Genomic DNA, 18850 nt, shown 5'->3' on the forward strand with positions numbered 1-18850 from the left:
AACTTATCCTCTAGAGCAGAGGTAACACTGGGTCTTCCATTCCTGTTGTGGTCCTCATGAGAGCCAGTTTCATCATAGCGCTTGATGGTTTTTGCGACTGCACTTGAAGAAACTTTCCAAGTTCTTGAAATGTTCTATATTGACTGACCTTCTTGTCTTAAAGTATTGATGGACTGTCATTTCTCTTTGCTTATTTGAGCTGTTATTGCCATAATATGTACTTTGTACATTTTTTACCAAATAGGCTATCTTCTGTTTACCCCCCCCACCTTGTCACAACACAACTGATTAAGAAGGAAAGACATTCCGCAAATTAACTTTTAAGAAGGCACACCTGCCATTGAAATGCATTCCAGGTGACTACCTCATGAAGCTTGTTGAGAGAATGCCAAGAATGTGCAAATCTGTCATCAAGGCAAAGGGTGGCTAATTGAAGAAACTCAAATATAAAATTGATTTTGATTTGTTTAACACTTTTTTGGTTGCTACATGATTCCATGTGTTATTTCTTGGTTTTGATGTCTTCACTATTATTCTACAATTTAAAAAATAGTAACGATAAAGAAAAACATTTGAATGATTAGTTGTTCTAGAACTTTTGACCGGTAGTGTATATGTAAAAATGAACAGTTACAAAGCATGCTGAGTTTTGTTCTATTGAGCGCCACCCCTGAAACAAGGCCAATAATAATACCCAGTGTGCTTTGCAATTCATTTTGGTCAGTTAATGTTCATTTAGCATCAGGGCCATTTTCAGACCTTTTGGGAGGCATGTGAATAAATAAAAAAAATGGCAACTCCCACCAAAAAATGTATGCAACCGCACTCACAGACTAGCTGAGCAGCTATTAGAAGAAGAGGCGAAAGCAGACCAATCTGATGAGGAAAGTACTCAGCTAAACTATTTTAAACTGGAATGAATGCTGCTCTTATAAACAATGACCAACACATTTCCAGTCAACATAAAAGATCGTAAGAAATACTGTAGCCTACCATGACTATATCCAACCTAACTCTGTTTGTTCACCCTATCAAGTTGTCCCACTGGTTTTAAAACTTTTTATTTTAGTATTTTTTCTTTACCCTCCTTTTTCTCCACAATTACGTTCTTGTCTGATCGCTGCAGCTCCCCAACGGGCTCGGGAGAGGCAAAGGCCAAGTCATGCACATGCGAACATGCACCCACAATTGCTGAGCAAATGTAGCCTTTCGTTACAGCCATAAACAGTGATGACTTTTCAAAACTCAAGATAGGCTACAGAAATAAACTGCGTTTTACACCTGTATTTGCAGCTGAAAGTCATTCATGTTAGTAGCCAATATCCGCTAGGGATGGATACATCATGTCACTTGTCTGGAGTCCAGAGCGAGCAAAATGATACAGGCTAGGCTACTTGGAGGTTGCAGGATCAGATGGAAAGCATGTTCTGTCTGCAAAGCTCTATCATTTTGGAGGGCAGCCTTCCTGCAGAGTGCTCATTGCTAGCCAGGGAGCCACGTTTTTCCTCAAAAATATTGTAATAAATTCCCCAGAATAGGTTACATCTCCATCCCATAATATTGACGGCCGTGCGATGTTACAACTGCTTATCTTTAAACATATAGCCAGTATCCTCCCACTGGGCACAGATGTCAATTTAATGTCTCTTCCAAGTTGGTTCAACATAATTTCATTGAAATGACATGGAAACAACATTGATTCAACCAGTTTGCACCCAAACATGCCTATCTGAAATATGAAAATGATCAATCAAATCACCAGGTAGCCTGTTGTTCTGGTAAAGATAAATCAGTAGTCGATTGCTAAACTGTTTTTTAAATGGATAATAAACATAGACTTTTCTGTTTGTGCCAGGCAAAACTGGAGGATATTTAAACAAGTTCTTTCTGGTCACTAATCTGGATATGCGGGCCAGCCAATGATGATGACTGGTCATTGGTCAACAATCAAGAAGCACATATTTTTGGTTCTGAAACATATTTAAGAATTTAACGACGACTTGCGGACAGTGGGTTCAGAACAGCAAGGACAAAAAATCTATAAAACAAAAATATTTTTATGAGGAAATTATATCACCACCGAAAAAGGCACTTTGGAGACTGTAAGGAGCATGTGCTCTACACAGGAGCCCTATCTATGCAAGTGCCTATTTAGCAGACACTCTTAACCAGAGTGACTTCAGGGTATTCAACAAAGGTAGATAAACAACATATCACAGCTATAGCAAGTAAAATGTTTTTTTAACCGTTTCTGAGAATGTTCATGTTCATTGCTGTATGTTGTTGCTCTACTTGCAAATATACAGTATTTCAGAGTTTTAAAATACAAAATGCATGCATTTTAATGAATACATTTCGAAATACATGTATTTTATTGAGTGCATTTCAAAATACATGTATTTTAATAAATGCATTTCAAAATAAATTGTATATTTTTGTTAATTTTTAAATCAAACTTTATTTGTCACATGCGCCGAATACAATTGTAGACCTTACCGTGAAATGCTTACTTACAAGCCCTTAGCCAACAGTGCAGTTCAAGAAGAGTTAAGAAAATATTTTCCATAGAAAAAAAAGAAAAGAAACATGAATAAAATAACAATAAAGAGGTAATATACAGGAGGTACTAGTACAGAGTCAGTGTGCGGGGGTACAGGTTAGTTAAGATAATTTGTACATGTACGTAGGGGTGAAGTGACTATGCAAAGATAAAACACAGCGAGTAGCAGCAGTGAACAAAACAAGTGTGGGGGGGGGTCAATGTAAAAAGTCTGGTGTATTGTTGATACTCCAGTCATGTGGCGATATTGTAAGTACTCCAGTAATGGGGGGGTATTGTAGATACACCAGTCATGGGGGATATTATAGGTACTCCAGTTATGGGGGGGTATTGTGGGTACTCCAGTCATGGGGTGATATTATAGGTACTCCAGTCATTGGGGGTATTGTAGGTACTCCAATCATGTGAGGGTATTGTAGGTACTCCACTCGTGTGGGGGTATTGTAGGTACTTCAGTCATGTGCGGGTATTGTAGGTACTCCATTCATGTGAATGTATTGTAGGTACTCAAGTCATGTGGGGGTATTGTAGGTACTCCAGTCATGTGGAGGTATTGTAGGTACTCCAGTCATGTGGGGGTATTGGAGGTACTCCAGTCATGGGGTGGTATTGTAGGATCTCCAGTCATGTGGGGCTATTTTAGGTGATACAGTCATGTGGGGGTATTGTTTGTACTCCAATCATGTGGGGGTATTGTAGGTACTCAACTCATGTGGGGTTGTTGTAGGTACTGCTGTCTTGTGGGGGTTTTGTAGGTACTCCAGTCATGTGGGGGTATTGTAGTTTTTACAGTCATGTGGGGGTATTGTAGGTACTCCAGTCATGTGGGGTTATTGTAGTTGCTCCAATCATGTGGGTGTATTGTAGTTGCTCCAATCATGTGAGTGTATTGTAGTTGCTCCAATCATGTGGGTGTATTGTAGTTGCTGCAGTCATGTTTGGGGTAATGTTGATGAAACAGTCAATTGGAGATATTGTAGGTACTCCTGTCGTGGGCGGGGGGGGGGGGGGGGGGGGGGGGTGTAGTACTCCAGTCATGTGAGGTTATTGTAGGTACTCCAATCATGTGGGGGTATTGTAGTTACTCCAGTCATGTGGGGGTTTTGTAGTTGCTCCAATCATGTGGGGGTATTGTAGTTACTCCAGTAATGTGGGTGTAGTGTAGTTGCTCCAGTCATGTGTGGGGTATTGTTGATGATAGAGTAAATTGTAGGTACTCAACTCATGTGGGGGTATTGTAGGTACTCCAATCATGTTGGGTTATTGTAGAAGATATAGTCATGTGTGGGTATTGTAGGTTCAGCTGTCATGTGGGGGCATGGTAGGTGTTCCAGTCATGTGGGGGTATTGTAGGTTATCCAGTCATGGGTGGGAGGGGGTATTGTAGGTACTCCAGTCATGTGGGGGTATTGTAGGTCCTCCAGTCACGTGGGGGTATTGTAGGTGATACACTCTTATGAGGGTATTGTAGGTACTCTGGTCAGGTGGGGGAGTTGAGGTGATACAGACATGTGGGAGTGTTGCAGGTGATACAGTCATTTGTGTGTATTGTAGGTTCTCCAGTCATGAGGGAGTATTGTAGGTTCTCCAGTCATGTGGAGGTATTGTAGTTACTATTGTCATGTGGATGTATTGTAGGTACTCTAGTCATGGAGGGGTATTGTAGGTACTCCAGTCTTGGGGGGGTAATGCAGGTACTCCTGTCTTGTGGGGGTATTGTAGTTGTTTCAGTCATGTGTGGGGTATAGTTGATGATACAGCCAATTTGAGTTATTGTAGGTACTCCAGTCATGTGGGGGTATTGTAGGTACTCCAGTCATGTGGGGGTAATTCAGGTTCTCCAGTTATGTGGTGGTATTTTAGGTACTCCAGTCATGTGGGAGCATTGTTGTTGCTCCAATCATGTGGGTGTATTGTAGTTGCTTGAGTCATGTGTGCGGTAATGTTGATGATACAGTCAATTGGATGTATTGTAGGTACTCCAGTCATGTAGGGGTATTGTAGGTACTCCAATCACGTGGGGGTATTGTCGGTACTGCAGTCACGTTGCAGTATTGTAGATGATACATTCATGTGTGGGTATTGTAAGTACTCCAGTCATTTGTGGGTATTGTAAGTACTCCAGTCATTTGTGGGTATTGTAGGTACTCCAGTCATTTGTGGGTATTGTAGGTACTCCAGGCATGTGGGGGTATTGTAAGTGATACAGTCATGTGGGGTATTGTAGGTACTCCAGTCTTGTGGGGTATTGTAGGTGATACAGTCATGTGGGGGTATTGTATTTACTCCAGTCATGTGGGGCTATTGTAGGTTTTACAGTCATGTGGGGGTATTGTAGGTTTTACAGTCATGTGGGGGTATTGTAGGTTATCCAGTCATATAGGGGTATTGTAGGTGATACAGTCATATGGGGGTGTTGTAGGTACTACAGTCATGTGGAGGTATTGTAGGTACTCCAGTCATGTGGAGGTATTTTAGGTACTCCAGTCATGTGGAAGTGTTGTAGGTACTCCAGTCATGTGGAAGTGTTGTAGGTACTCCAGTCATGTGGGGGTATTGTAGGTACTCCAGTCATGTGGGGGTATTGTAGGTACTCCAGTCATGTGAGGATATTGTAGGTACTCCAGTCTTAGGATGGTATTGTAGGTACTCTGGTCAGGTGGGGGTATTGTAGGTGAAACAGACATGTGGGCGTATTGCAGGTGATACAGTCATTTGGGGTGTTGAAGGTGATACAGTCATTTGGGGGTATTGTAGGTTATCCAGTCATGTGGGGGTATTAAAGGTACTCCAGTCATGTGAGGGTATTGTAGGTACTCCAGTCTTAGGATGGTATTGTAGGTACTCCAGTTATGAGGGGGTATTGTAGTAGATACAGTAATGTGGGGGTATTGTAGGTTCTCCAGTCATGAGGGGTTATTGTAGGTAATACAGTCATGTGGGGGTATTGTAGGTTCTCCAGTCATGAGGGGTTATTGTAGGTAATACAGTCATGTGGGGGTATTGTAGGTACTGCAGTCATGTGGGGTTATTGTAGGTAATACAGTCATGTGGGGGTATTGTAGGTTCTCCAGTCATGAGGGGTTATTGTAGGTAATACAGTCATGTGGGGGTATTGTAGGTTCTCCAGTCATGAGGGGTAGTGTAGGTGATACAGTCATGTGGGGGTATTGTAGGTTCTCCAGTCATGAGGGGGTATTGTAGGTGATACAGTCATGTGGGGGTATTGTAGGTGATACAGTCATGTGGGGGTATTGTAGGTACTACAGTCATGTGAGGGTATTGTAGGTACTCCAATCATGTGAGGGTATTGTAGGTACTCCAATCATGTGAGGGTATTGTAGGTACTCCAATCATGTGAGGGTATTGTAGGTACTCCAGTCATGTGGGGGTATTGTAGGTACTCCAGTCATGTGGGGGTATTGAAGGTACTCAAGTAATGTGGGGGTATTATAGGTTCTCCAGTAACGCGGGGGTGTTGTAGGTTCTCCAGTAATTTGGTGGTATTATAGGTTCTCCAGTAACGTGGGGGTATTATAGGTACTCCAGTCATGGGGGGCGGGGGGGGATATTATAGGTACTCCAGTTATGGGTGTTATTGTAGGTACTTCAGTCATAAGGCGGGTATTGTAGGTACTCCAATCATGTGGAGGTATTGTAGGTACTCCAGTCATGTGGGGGTATTGTTGGTACTCCAGTCATGTGGGGGAATTGTTGTTGCTCCAGTCATGTACAGGTATTGTAGGTACTCAAGTCATGGAGGGGTACTATATTTGCTCAATTCATGTCGGGGTATTGTAGGTTCAGCTGTCATGTGGGGCAATTGTAGGTTCTCCAGTCATGTGGGGGTATTGTATGTACTCCAGTCATTTGGGTGTATTGTAGTTGCTCGAGTCATGTGTGGGGTATTTTTGATGATACAGTCAATTGGAGGTTTTGTAGGTACTCCAGTCATGTAGGGGTATTGTAGGTACTCCAGTGTCGTGGGGGTATTATAGATGATACAATAACGTAGGGGTATTGTAGATGATACATTCATCTGTGGGTATTGTAGGTACTCCAATCATGTGGAGGTATTGTAGGTACTCCAATCATGTGGGGGTATTGTAGGTTCTCCAGTCATATGGGGCTATTGTAGGTGATACAGTCATGTAGGAGTATGTTGGGTTATTGTAGGCACTCCAGTCACGTTGGGGTATTTCTAGGTACTCCAATCATGTGCGGGTATTGTAGTTACTCCATTCATGTGGGGCTATTGTAGGTTCTCTAGTCATGTAGGGGTATTGTAGGTGATACAGTCAGGTGGGGATGTTGTAGGTACTCCAGTCATGTGGGGGTTATTTTAGGTACTCCAGTCATGTGGAGGTATTGTAGGTACTCCAGTCATGTGGGGTTATTGTAGATACACCAGTCATGTGGGGGAATTGTAGTTGCTCCATTCATGTGGGGGCATTGTAGGTACTCCAGTCATGTGGGGGCATTGTAGTATTTCCAGTCATGTGGGTGTTTTGTAGTTGCTCCAGTCATGTAGGGTTATTGTAGGTACTCAAGTCATGTGGGTCTATTGTAGGTACGCCTGTCATGTGGATGTTTTGTAGGTTCTACAGTCATGTGGGTCTATTGTAGGTACGCCAGTCATGTAGGGGTATTGTAGTATCTCCAGTCATGTGGGTGTTTTGTAGTTGCTCCAGTCATGTAGGGTTATTGTAGGTACTCAAGTCATGTGGGTCTATTGTAGGTACGCCTGTCATGTGGATGTTTTGTTGGTTCTCCAGTCATGTGGGTCTATTATAGGTACGCCAGTCATGTGGGGTTATTGTAGGTACTCCAGTCATGTGGATGTTTTTTTAGGTGACACTGTCATGTGGGTGTATTGTAGGTACGCCAGTCATGGTGGGGTATTGTGGGTACTCCAGTCATGTGGGGGAATTGTAGTTACTCCAGTCATGTGGGGGTTTTGTAGGTACTCCAGTCATGTGGGGGTATTGTTGGTGCTCCAGTCATGTGGATGTTTTGTAGTTGCTCCAGTCATGTGGGGTTATTGTAGGTACAAGTCATGTGGGTCTATTGTAGGTACGCCTGTCATGTGGATGTTTTGTAGGTTCTACAGTCATGTGGGTCTATTATAGGTACGCCAGTCATGTAGGGGTATTGTAGGTACTCCAGTCATGTGGATGTTTTTTTAGGTGACACTGTCATGTGGGTGTATTGTAGGTACGCCAGTCATGGTGGGGTATTGTGGGTACTCCAGTCATGTGGGGGTATTGTAGGTGCTCCAGTCATGTGGGGGTATTGTAGGTACACCATTCATGTGGGGGTATTGTAGTTGCTCCAATCATGTGGGTGTATTGTAGTTGCTTCAGTCATGTGGGGGTATTGTTGATGATACAGTCAGTTGGATGTATTGTAGGTACTCTAGTCGTGGAGAGTTATTGTAGGTACTCCAGTCGTGGAGGGATATTGTAGGTACTCCAGTCGTGGAGGGATATTGTAGGTACTCCAGTCGTGGAGGGATATTGTAGGTACTCCAGTCGTGGAGGGATATTGTAGGTACTCCAGTCGTGGAGGGATATTGTAGGTACTCCAGTCGTGGAGGGATATTGTAGGTACTCCAGTCGTGGAGTAATATTGTAGGTACTCCAGTCGTGGAGTGATATTGTAGGTACTCCAGTCGTGGAGTGATATTGTAGGTACTCCAGTCGTGGAGGGATATTGTAGGTACTCCAGTCGTGGAGGGATATTGTAGGTACTCCAGTCGTGTTTTTCTTTTCACCTTTTTTTAACCAGGTAGGCTAGTTGAGAACAAGTTCTCATTTACAACTGCGACCTGGCCAAGATAAAGCATAGCAATTCGACACATGCATCAACACAGAGTTACACATGGAATAAACAAAACATACAGTCAATAATACAGTAGAAAATAAGTCTATATACAATGTGAGCAAATGAGGTGAGATAAGGGAGGTAAAGGCAAAAAAAGGCCATGGTGGCGAAGTAAATACAATACAACAAGTAAAACACTGTCACGATCGTCTTCGTGAGAGAGAGAGGACCAAGGCGCAGCGCGTGAAAAATACATCTTCTTTTAATGAAGGAAAAACAAACACTTACAAAATGAACAAAACAAACGATCGTGAAGCTAAACCTGAACTAAGTGCACACATGCAACATAGAACATAGACATAGACAACTACCCACAAAAGCCTACTGCCTATGGCTGCCTTAAATATGGTCCCAATCGAGACAATGAATGACAGCTGTCTCTGATTGAGAACCAATCTAGGCAGCCATAGACATAACTAGACAACTATACATCTACTCTGCCCCATACACATACAACACCCCATAGACACTACAAAACACATACATTCCCCATGTCACACCCTGACCTAACTAAAAAACATAAAGAAAACAAAGAATACTAAGGCCAGGGCGTGACAAACACTGGAATGGTAGATTTGCAGTGGAAGAATATGCAAAGTAGAAATAGATATAATGGGGTGCAAAGGAGCAAAATAAATAAATAAATACAGTAGGGTAAGAGGTAGTTGTTTGGGCTAAATTATAGATAGGCTATGTACAGCTGCAGTAATCTGTGAGGTGAGGTATTTAAGTTACTCCAGTCATTTGGGGGTATTGTGTGTTTAGACAAATAGATGTCGCTTAAAGCGTACTTCAATTTGATTGATGTATGTATTGTGCGCGTTTCAATAGTCTAATGTGTGTGTATCGTATGTGTTCCAGATATCTAATATGTGTGTGTGAATGTGTGTAATATGTGTGTGTTTTGCAGGTACTTGATTCCCTCCCTGGACCGTTCCCATGCTGGCTTCTACCAATGTATCATCAGGAACCGTGTAGGAGCATTACTACAGAGGAGGACTGAAGTGCAGGTTGCATGTAAGTGACTGTGACTGTGTGTGGCAGTCAATTCAGGAAGTCAACTAAATTGACAATTCAATAATCAATTACTTTTCAATAAACTGAAAAGTAGAATATATTATTTGAAAGTTTGAAAATGTTTTATTCAAATCACTTCCTGAATTGGCATGCTTTTTGTGTTTTGCGTGCAAGTGCGTGGGTCTGTGTGCGTTCATGCAAGTGTTTGTGTGTGTGTGTGTGTGTACACGTGCCTGTGTGTGTGTGTGTGTGTGTGTGTGTGTGTTGTGTGTGTGTGTGTGTGTGTGTGTGTGTGTGTGTGTGTGGTTGTGTGGTGTGTGTGTGTGTGTGTGTGTGTGTGTGTGTGTGTGTGTGCGTGCGTGCACAGTGTTACAGAGTATCCAGACAGGTTCCCTTTGCTAGGAGCTGTGGGAGAGTGTGCCAGCTCCATCTGGGGAGGAAATATCTACCTGCATCTCATTTACTGAGCCTATGACCCTCCGGACAGCTGTTCCACTCGACCCTCTCATTAGATGGATTATGTTGTGCTGTGGTTTTTATATGACTGCCACTTATTTTATTCCCTTATTTGACAACAACATCTGTTAATCTCTGGTTGAACCGCAGAGTAAAAAAAATAAATGAAAACAATTTTTTATCTAGTACTCCCCCCCCTTGTACTACCCTTCTAGTACAGCCATCCCTGGTACTCTGTAGTATTCCCATCCCCAGTACTCCCTAGTACTCTCATCCCTAGTCCTCCCTCATACTTTCCTCCCTAGACTCCCCTCCCTAGCACTCCCTAGTACTGGAGGCATTCAGTTGTACAGCTGACTAGGTATCCCCCTTTCCCTTTTTTCCCTTACTCTCATCCCTAGTACTCCCTAATACTATCCTCCCTAGTACTCCCTAGTACCCTCCTCTCTAGTATTTCACTCATTAGTACTATGTGGTACTCCCCTCCCTAAAACCACCCTCCCTAGTATTCCCTAGTATTCTGCTCCCTAGTATTCTCCTCCCTAGTACTCCCCTCCCTAGTACTCCCATCCCTGGTAATATCATCCCTAGTACTCCCAAGTACCCCCCTCCCTAGTACTCTCCTCCCTAGTATTCCCTAGTACTCCCTTCCCTAGTACTCCCCTCCATAGTACTCCCTAGTACATCCCTTCCCTTAGTACTATCCTCTCTAGTACTGCCCTCCCTAGTTCTCACCTCCCTAGTACTCCCTAGTTCTCTCCTCTATAGTAATCCCTAATACTCTCCTCCCTAGTACCCTCCTCCCTAGTACTCCCTAGTACTGTCCCCACTAGTTATCTCCTCCATTGTTATCCCCTCCCTAGTATGCCCTAGTTCTCTCCTCCCTTGTACCCCAGTGCCTAGTACTCCCTCACTAGTATTCCCATCCCTAGTACTCACCTCCCTAGTACTCCCTAATACCCTCCTCCCTGGTACTCCCCTCCCTAGTACTCCCCTCCCTAGTACTCCCTTGTATTTCCCTTCCCTTAGTACTCTCCTCTCCAGTACTTCCCTCACTAGAACTATCTATGACTCCCCTCCCTAGTACTTTCCTACCTAGTTATCCCTAGTACTCTCATCCCAAGTACTCCAGAGTACTCCCTTCCCTAGTCCTCCTTAGTACTCGCCCCCCTAGTACTCTCCTCCATAGTACTCATCTCCCTAGTACTCCCCTCCCTGGTACTCCATAGCACTCCCTTCCCTAGTACTCCCTAGTACTCTCCTTCCTATTGCTCCCCTCCATAGTACTCCCTCACTAGTATCCCCAGTCCTAGTACCCCCCTCCCTAGTATCCCCTAGTACCCTCCTCCCTAGTACTCCCCTCTCTAATGCTCCCTAGTACTCCCCTCCCTGGTAATTTCCTCCCTAGTATTCCCTAGTACCCCATTCCCTAGTACTCCACTCCCTAGTACTACCTAGTACCTCCCCTCCCTGGTAATTTCCTCTCTAGTACTGCCCGGCCTGTACTCTCCTCCATAGTAATCCCTAGTACCCTCCTCCCTAGTACTGTCCCCCTAGTACTCCCGCGTACTGTCCTCCCTAGTTATATCCTCCTTAGTTCTCTCCTCCATTGTACTCCCCTCCCTAGTATGCCCTAGTACTATCCTCCTTCGTACACCCCTGCCTAGTACTCCCTCACTTTTATTCCCATCCCTAGCACTCCCCTCCCTAGTACTCCCTGGTACTCTCCTTCCTCATACTCCCCCCCCCCAGTACTCCCCGTCCTCATACCCCCCCCCCCCCCCCCCCTAGTACTCCCTAGTACTTCCTCACTTGTACCTCCTTCCCTTGTACTCCCTCACTAGTATTCCCATCTCTAGTACTCCCCTCCCTAGTACTCATTAGTACCCCCCTCCCCAGTTTTCCCTAGTACTCTCCTCCTTAGTAATCGCCTCCCTTGTCCCTTGTACTCCCCTCCCCAGTACTCCTCTCTCTAGTACTCCCTAGTACTCCCCTCCCTAGTACTTTATTGTACTCCCTGGTATTCCCCTCCTTAGTAATCCCCTCCCTAATACCCCCCTCCCTCTAACTCCCCTCCCTAGTACTCCTTGGTACCTCCCTCCCTGGCACTCTCCTTCCTAGTACTCCCCTCCCTGGTACTCTCCTCCCTGGTACTCCCCTCCCCAGTACTCCCTAGTACACTCCTACCTAGTACCCCCATCCCTAGTACTCCTTCACTAGTACTCCCTGGTACTCCTCTCTCTAGTACTCCCCTCCCCAGTACTCCATAGCACTCTCCTCCCTGATACGCCCTAGTACTTCCCACTGGTATAGTCCCTGGCAGTGTCACAAACCATATCCCTCCACTTTTCTCCCTCACTCTCTCGCTCTCTGTCTCTCTCTCCATCTCTCTCTGTTTTTCACACTCTCTCTATCTTTATTATCTGCCACTCTCTCTCTGTTTTTCCTCACACCTTCACTCTATCTCTCTCTATCTGTCTCTCTTACCAACCCCCACTCTCTTTCTCTCTTCTTCTCTATCAGCAGCTCATGGTGTGATGAATCTGAAACAGAGTAATTGGGGAATACACCTGCAGTGGAAGGAGAGAGATGGAGAGGGAGAGAAGGAGGGGAGAGAGAGTAATAAAGAAATAGAAAGAAAGAAAGAAAGAAAGAAAGAAAGAAAGAAAGAAAGAAAGAAAGAAAGAAAGAAAGAAAGAAAGAAAGAAAGGAGAGAAGAGAGAGGGTGAGAGAGGAAGGTAAAGCGAGAAGAGAGAGGGGGAAAGGGAGAGAGGGAGAGGTTAGATTTCAGGCATCATATTGAGCCAAGACGCTTAGGATTGCAGACACACCACTCTGAAAGAGGAACACAGAGAGGAGAGGCATTGCAGATTACTGTGGGAACGATGATGACAGAACATTGGCCAAACAGCAACATGAAATTTGAGGGATTTCAAATCAAAGTTTATTTGTCACGTGCGCCGAATACAACAGGTGTAGTGAAATGCTTACTTACAGGCTCTAACCAATAGTGCAAAAAAAGGTGTTAGGTGAACAATAGGTAGGTAAAGAAATTAAACAACAGTAAAAAGACAGGCTATATACAGTAGCGAGGCTATGAAAGTAGCGAGGCTACATACAGACACCGGTTAGTCAGGCTGATTGGGGTAGTATGTACATGTAGATATGGTTAAAGTGACTATGCATATATGATGAACAGAGAGTAGCAGTAGTGTAAAAGAAGGGTTGGTGGGTGGTGGGTGGGACACAATGCAGATAGCCCAGTTAGCCAATGTGTGGGAGCACTGGTTGGTTGGCCCAATTGAGGTAGTATGTACATGAATGTATAGTTAAAGTGACTATGCATATATGAAAAACAGAGAGTAGCAGCAGCGTAAAAAGAGGGGTTGGGGGGGGCACACAATGCAAATAGTCCAGGTAGCCATTTGATTACCTGTTCAGGAGTCTTATGACTTGGGGGTAAAAACTGTTGAGAAGCCTTTTTGTCCTAGACTTGGCACTCCGGTACCGCTTGCCATGCGGAAGTAGAGAGAACAGTCTATGACTGGGGTGGCTGGGGTCTTTGACAATGTTTAGGGCCTTCCTCTGACACCGCCTGGTGTAGAGGTCTTGGATGGCAGGAGCTTAGCCCAGTGATGTACCGGGTCGTACGCACTACCCTCTGTAGTGCTTGTGGTCATAGGCCGAGCAATGCCGTACAGGCAGTGATGCAACCAGTCAGGATGCTCTCGATGTTGCAGCTGTAGAACCTTTGATGATTCAGGACCCATGCCAAATCGTTTTAGTTTCCTGAGGGGGAATAGGCTTTGTCGTGCCCTCTTCACGACTGTCTTGGTGTGTTTGAACCATTCTAGTTTGTTGTTGATGTGGACACCGAGAAACTTGAAGTTCTCAACCTGCTCCACTACAGCCCCGTCGATGAGAAGGGAGGCGTGGTCAGTCCTCCTTTTCCTGTAGTCCACAATCATCTCCTTTGTATTGATCACGTTGAGGGAGAGGTTGTTATCCTGGAACCACACGGCCAGGTCTCTGACCTCCTCCATATAGGCTCATCATTGTCTGTGATCATTGTCTGTGATCACTGTTGTGTCGTCGGCAAACTTAATGAGTCGTTCCTGGCTATGCAGTCATGAGTGAACAGGGAGTAGAGGAGGGGACTGAGTTTGCACCCCTGAGGGGTCCCCAGTGTTGGGGATCAGCGTGGCAGATGTGTTGTTACCTACCCTTACCACCTGGGGGCGGCCCGTCAGGAAGTCCAGGATCCAGTTGCAGAGGGAGGTGTTTAGCCCCAGGGTCTTTAGCTTAGCTTTGAGGGCAATTTGCTGTTGAATGCTGAGCTGTATTCAATGAATAGGATTCTTACATAGGTCTGCCATCTGTCCTGATGGTAAAGGGCTGTGTTGAGTGCAATAAAAAATGCATCATCTGTGGATCTGTTGGGGGCAGTATGCAAATTGGAGTGGGTCTAGGGTTTCCTGGATAATGATGTTGATATGAGCCACGACCATCCTTTCAAAGAACTTCATGGCTACAGACGTGAGTGCTATGGGTTGGTTGTGATTTAGGCAGCTTCCCTTAATGTTCTTGGGCACAGGGACTATGGTGGTCTGCTTGAAACATGTTGGTATTACAGACTCAGTCAGGGATATGTTGAACATGTTGGTATTACAGACTCAGTCAGGGACAGGTTGAACATGTTGGTATTACAGACTCAGCCAGGGATATGTTGAACATGTTGGTATTACAGACTCAGTCAGGGATATGTTGAACATGTTGTATTACAGACTCAGTCAGGGATATGTTGAACATGTTGGTATTACAGACTCAGTCAGGGATATGTTGAACATGTTGGTATTACAGACTCAGTCAGGGACAGGTTGAACATGTTGGTATTACAGACTCAGTCAGGGACAGGTTGAACATGTTGGTATTACAGACTCAGTCAGGGACAGGTTGAACATGTTGGTATTACAGACTCAGTCAGGGACAGGTTGAACATGTTGGTATTACAGACTCAGTCAGGGATAGGTTGAGACATGTTGTATACAGACCTCACGTCAGGGATATGTTGACATGTTGGTATTACAGACTCAGTCAGGGATAGTTGAACATGTTGGTTATACAGACTCAGTCAGGGATAGTTGAACATGTTGGTATTACAGACTCAGTCAGGGACAGGTTGAACAATGTTGGTATTAAGACCAGCTCAGGGACAATGATGTTTGAACAGTTGGTATTACAGGACTCAGTCAGGGACAGGTTGAACTTGTTGGGATTACAGGATCAGTCAGGGAAGGTTGAACATGTTGGTATTACAGATCTCAGTCAGGGTATGTTGAATATGTGGTATTACAGGACTCATTCGGGATATGTTGAACATGTTGGTATACAGACTCAGTCAGGGATATGTGAATATGTTGGTATTACGGGCTCAGTCAGGGATGGTTGAACATGTTGTATTACAGATCAGTCAGGGATTTGTTGAACATGTTGGTATTACAGACTCAGTCAGGGATATGTGAATGTTGGTATTACAGATCAGTCTAGGATATGTGGAACATGTTGGCTATTACAGGACGCTTCAGTCAGGGAACAGGTTGAATCATGTTGGTCTTACAGACATCAGTCCAGGGACTATGTTGAACATGTTGGTATTTACAGACTCAAGTCAGGGACTAGGTGACATGTTGGTATTACACGACTCAGTCAGGGACGAGGTTGAACATGTTGGTATTACAGACTCAGTCAGGGGAATGTTGAACATGTTGGTATTACAGACTCAGTCAGGACTATGTTGAACATGTTGGTATTACAGACTCAGTCAGGGATATGTTGAACATGTTGGTATTACAGACTCAGTCAGGGACAGGTTGAACATGTTGGTATTACAGACGCAGTCAGGGACAGGTTGAACATGTTGGTATTACAGACTCAGTCAGGGATATGTTGAACATGTTGGTATTACAGACTCAGTCAGGGACAGGTTGAACATGTTGGTATTACAGACTCAGTCAGGGATATGTTGAACATGTTGGTATTACAGACTCAGTCAGGGATATGTTGAACATGTTGGTATTACAGACTCAGTCAGGGATATGTTGAACATGTTGGTATTACAGACTCAGTCAGGGATATGTTGAACATGTTGGTATTACAGGCTCAGTCAGGGACAGGTTGAACATGTTGGTATTACAGACTCAGTCAGGGATATGTTGAACATGTTGGTATTACAGACTCAGTCAGGGACAGGTTGAACATGTTGGTATTACAGACGCAGTCAGGGTACAGACAGGTTGAACATGTTGGTATTACAGACTCAGTCAGGGATATGTTGAACATGTTGGTATTACAGACTCAGTCAGGGATATGTTGAACATGTTGGTATTACAGACTCAGTCAGGGATATGTTGAACATGTTGGTATTACAGACTCAGTCAGGGACAGGTTGAACATGTTGGTATTACAGACTCAGTCAGGGATATGTTGAACATGTTGGTATTACAGACTCAGTCAGGGATATGTTGAACATGTTGGTATTACAGGCTCAGTCAGGGACAGGTTGAACATGTTGGTATTACAGACTCAGTCAGGGATATGTTGAACATGTTGGTATTACAGACTCAGTCAGGGACAGGTTGAACATGTTGGTATTACAGACTCAGTCAGGGACAGGTTGAACATGTTGGTATTACAGACTCAGTCAGGGACAGGTTGAACATGTTGGTATTACAGACTCAGTCAGGGATATGTTGAACATGTTGGTATTACAGACTCAGTCAGGGATATGTTGAACATGTTGGTATTACAGACTCAGTCAGGGACAGGTTGAACATGTTGGTATTACAGACGCAGTCAGGGACAGGTTGAACATGTTGGTATTACAGACTCAGTCAGGGATATGTTGAACATGTTGGTATTACAGACTCAGTCAGGGATATGTTGAACATGTTGGTATTACAGACTCAGTCAGGGATATGTTGAACATGTTGGTATTACAGACTCAGTCAGGGACAGGTTGAACATGTTGGTATTACAGACTCAGTCAGGGATATGTTGAACATGTTGGTATTACAGACTCAGTCAGGGATATGTTGAACATGTTGGTATTACAGGCTCAGTCAGGGACAGGTTGAACATGTTGGTATTACAGACTCAGTCAGGGATATGTTGAACATGTTGGTATTACAGACTCAGTCAGGGACAGGTTGAACATGTTGGTATTACAGACTCAGTCAGGGACAGGTTGAACATGTTGGTATTACAGACTCAGTCAGGGACAGGTTGAACATGTTGGTATTACAGACTCAGTCAGGGATATGTTGAACATGTTGGTATTACAGACTCAGTCAGGGACAGGTTGAACATGTTGGTATTACAGACTCAGTCAGGGACAGGTTGAACATGTTGGTATTACAGACTCAGTCAGGGACAGGTTGAACATGTTGGTATTACAGACTCAGTCAGGGATATGTTGAACATGTTGGTATTACAGACTCAGTCAGGGATATGTTGAACATGTTGGTATTACAGACTCAGTCAGGGACAGGTTGAACATGTTGGTATTACAGACTCAGTCAGGGACAGGTTGAACATGTTGGTATTACAGACTCAGTCAGGGATATGTTGAACATGCTGGTATTACAGACTCAGTCAGGGATATGTTGAACATGTTGGTATTACAGACTCAGTCAGGGACAGGTTGAACATGTTGGTATTACAGACTCAGTCAGGGACAGGTTGAACATGTTGGTATTACAGACTCAGTCAGGGATATGTTGAACATGTTGGTATTACAGACTCAGTCAGGGATATGTTGAACATGTTGGTATTACAGACTCAGTGTCACGATCGTCTATGGGTGAGAGAGAGGACCAAGGCGCAGCGTGTGCAAAATACATTCTCTTTTATTTAGAGAAAGGAAAAACACGAAACGAACACTGAATACAAACTAAACAAAACAACCAACGACCGTGAAGCTAAATGACGTCAGTGCAATGACAAGTAACAAACGTTCAACATAGACAATTACCCACAAAACCCCAATGCCTATGACTGCCTTAAATATGGCTCTCAATCAGAGACAATGAACCACAGCTGCCTCTAATTGAGAACCAATCTAGGCAGCCATAGACATAACTAGACAACTACACTAGACACTACAAAAACACATACATTCCATGTCACACCCTGACCTAACTAACTAAACATAAAGAAAACAAAGAATACTAAGGCCAGGGCGTGACACTCAGTCAGGGATATGTTGAACATGTTGGTATTACAGGCTCAGTCAGGGATATGTTGAACATGTTGGTATTACAGACTCAGTCAGGGACAGGTTGAACATGTTGGTATTACAGACTCAGTCAGGGACAGGTTGAACATGTTGGTATTACAGACTCAGTCAGGGATATGTTGAACATGTTGGTATTACAGACTCAGTCAGGGATATGTTGAACATGTTGGTATTACAGACTCAGTCAGGGATATGTTGAACATGTTGGTATTACAGACTCAGTCAGGGACAGGTTGAACATGTTGGTATTACAGACTCAGTCAGGGACAGGTTGAACATGTTGGTATTACAGACTCAGGCAGGGATATGTTGAACATGTTGGTATTACAGACTCAGTCAGGGATATGTTGAACATGTTGGTATTACAGACTCAGTCAGGGACAGGTTGAACATGTTGGTATTACAGAGTCAGTCAGGGATATGTTGAACATGTTGGTATTACAGACTCAGTCAGGGACAGGTTGAACATGTTGGTATTACAGACTCAGTCAGGGACAGGTTGAACATGTTGGTATTACAGACTCAGTCAGGGATATGTTGAACATGTTGGTATTACAGACTCAGTCAGGGATATGTTGAACATGTTGGTATTACAGACTCAGTCAGGGATATGTTGAACATGTTGGTATTACAGACTCAGT

At 44.1% G+C, this 18850-nt stretch overlaps 1 protein-coding gene across 1 annotated transcript in view; it reads left to right on the forward strand.

Annotated features, from left to right (window-relative positions):
• Nucleotides 1-18850, forward strand: part of LOC120046834 (protein sidekick-2-like) — a 200304-nt gene that overhangs the window by 13413 nt on the left and 168041 nt on the right. The window contains exon 2 of the mRNA XM_038992381.1: nucleotides 9354-9460. Within this exon, the coding sequence (XP_038848309.1) occupies nucleotides 9354-9460 (107 nt within the window). The remainder of the gene's footprint in view (nucleotides 1-9353; nucleotides 9461-18850) is intronic.

Source organism: Salvelinus namaycush, chromosome 4 (genome assembly GCF_016432855.1).
Source record: "Salvelinus namaycush isolate Seneca chromosome 4, SaNama_1.0, whole genome shotgun sequence".
Lineage (NCBI taxonomy): Eukaryota > Metazoa > Chordata > Actinopteri > Salmoniformes > Salmonidae > Salvelinus > Salvelinus namaycush.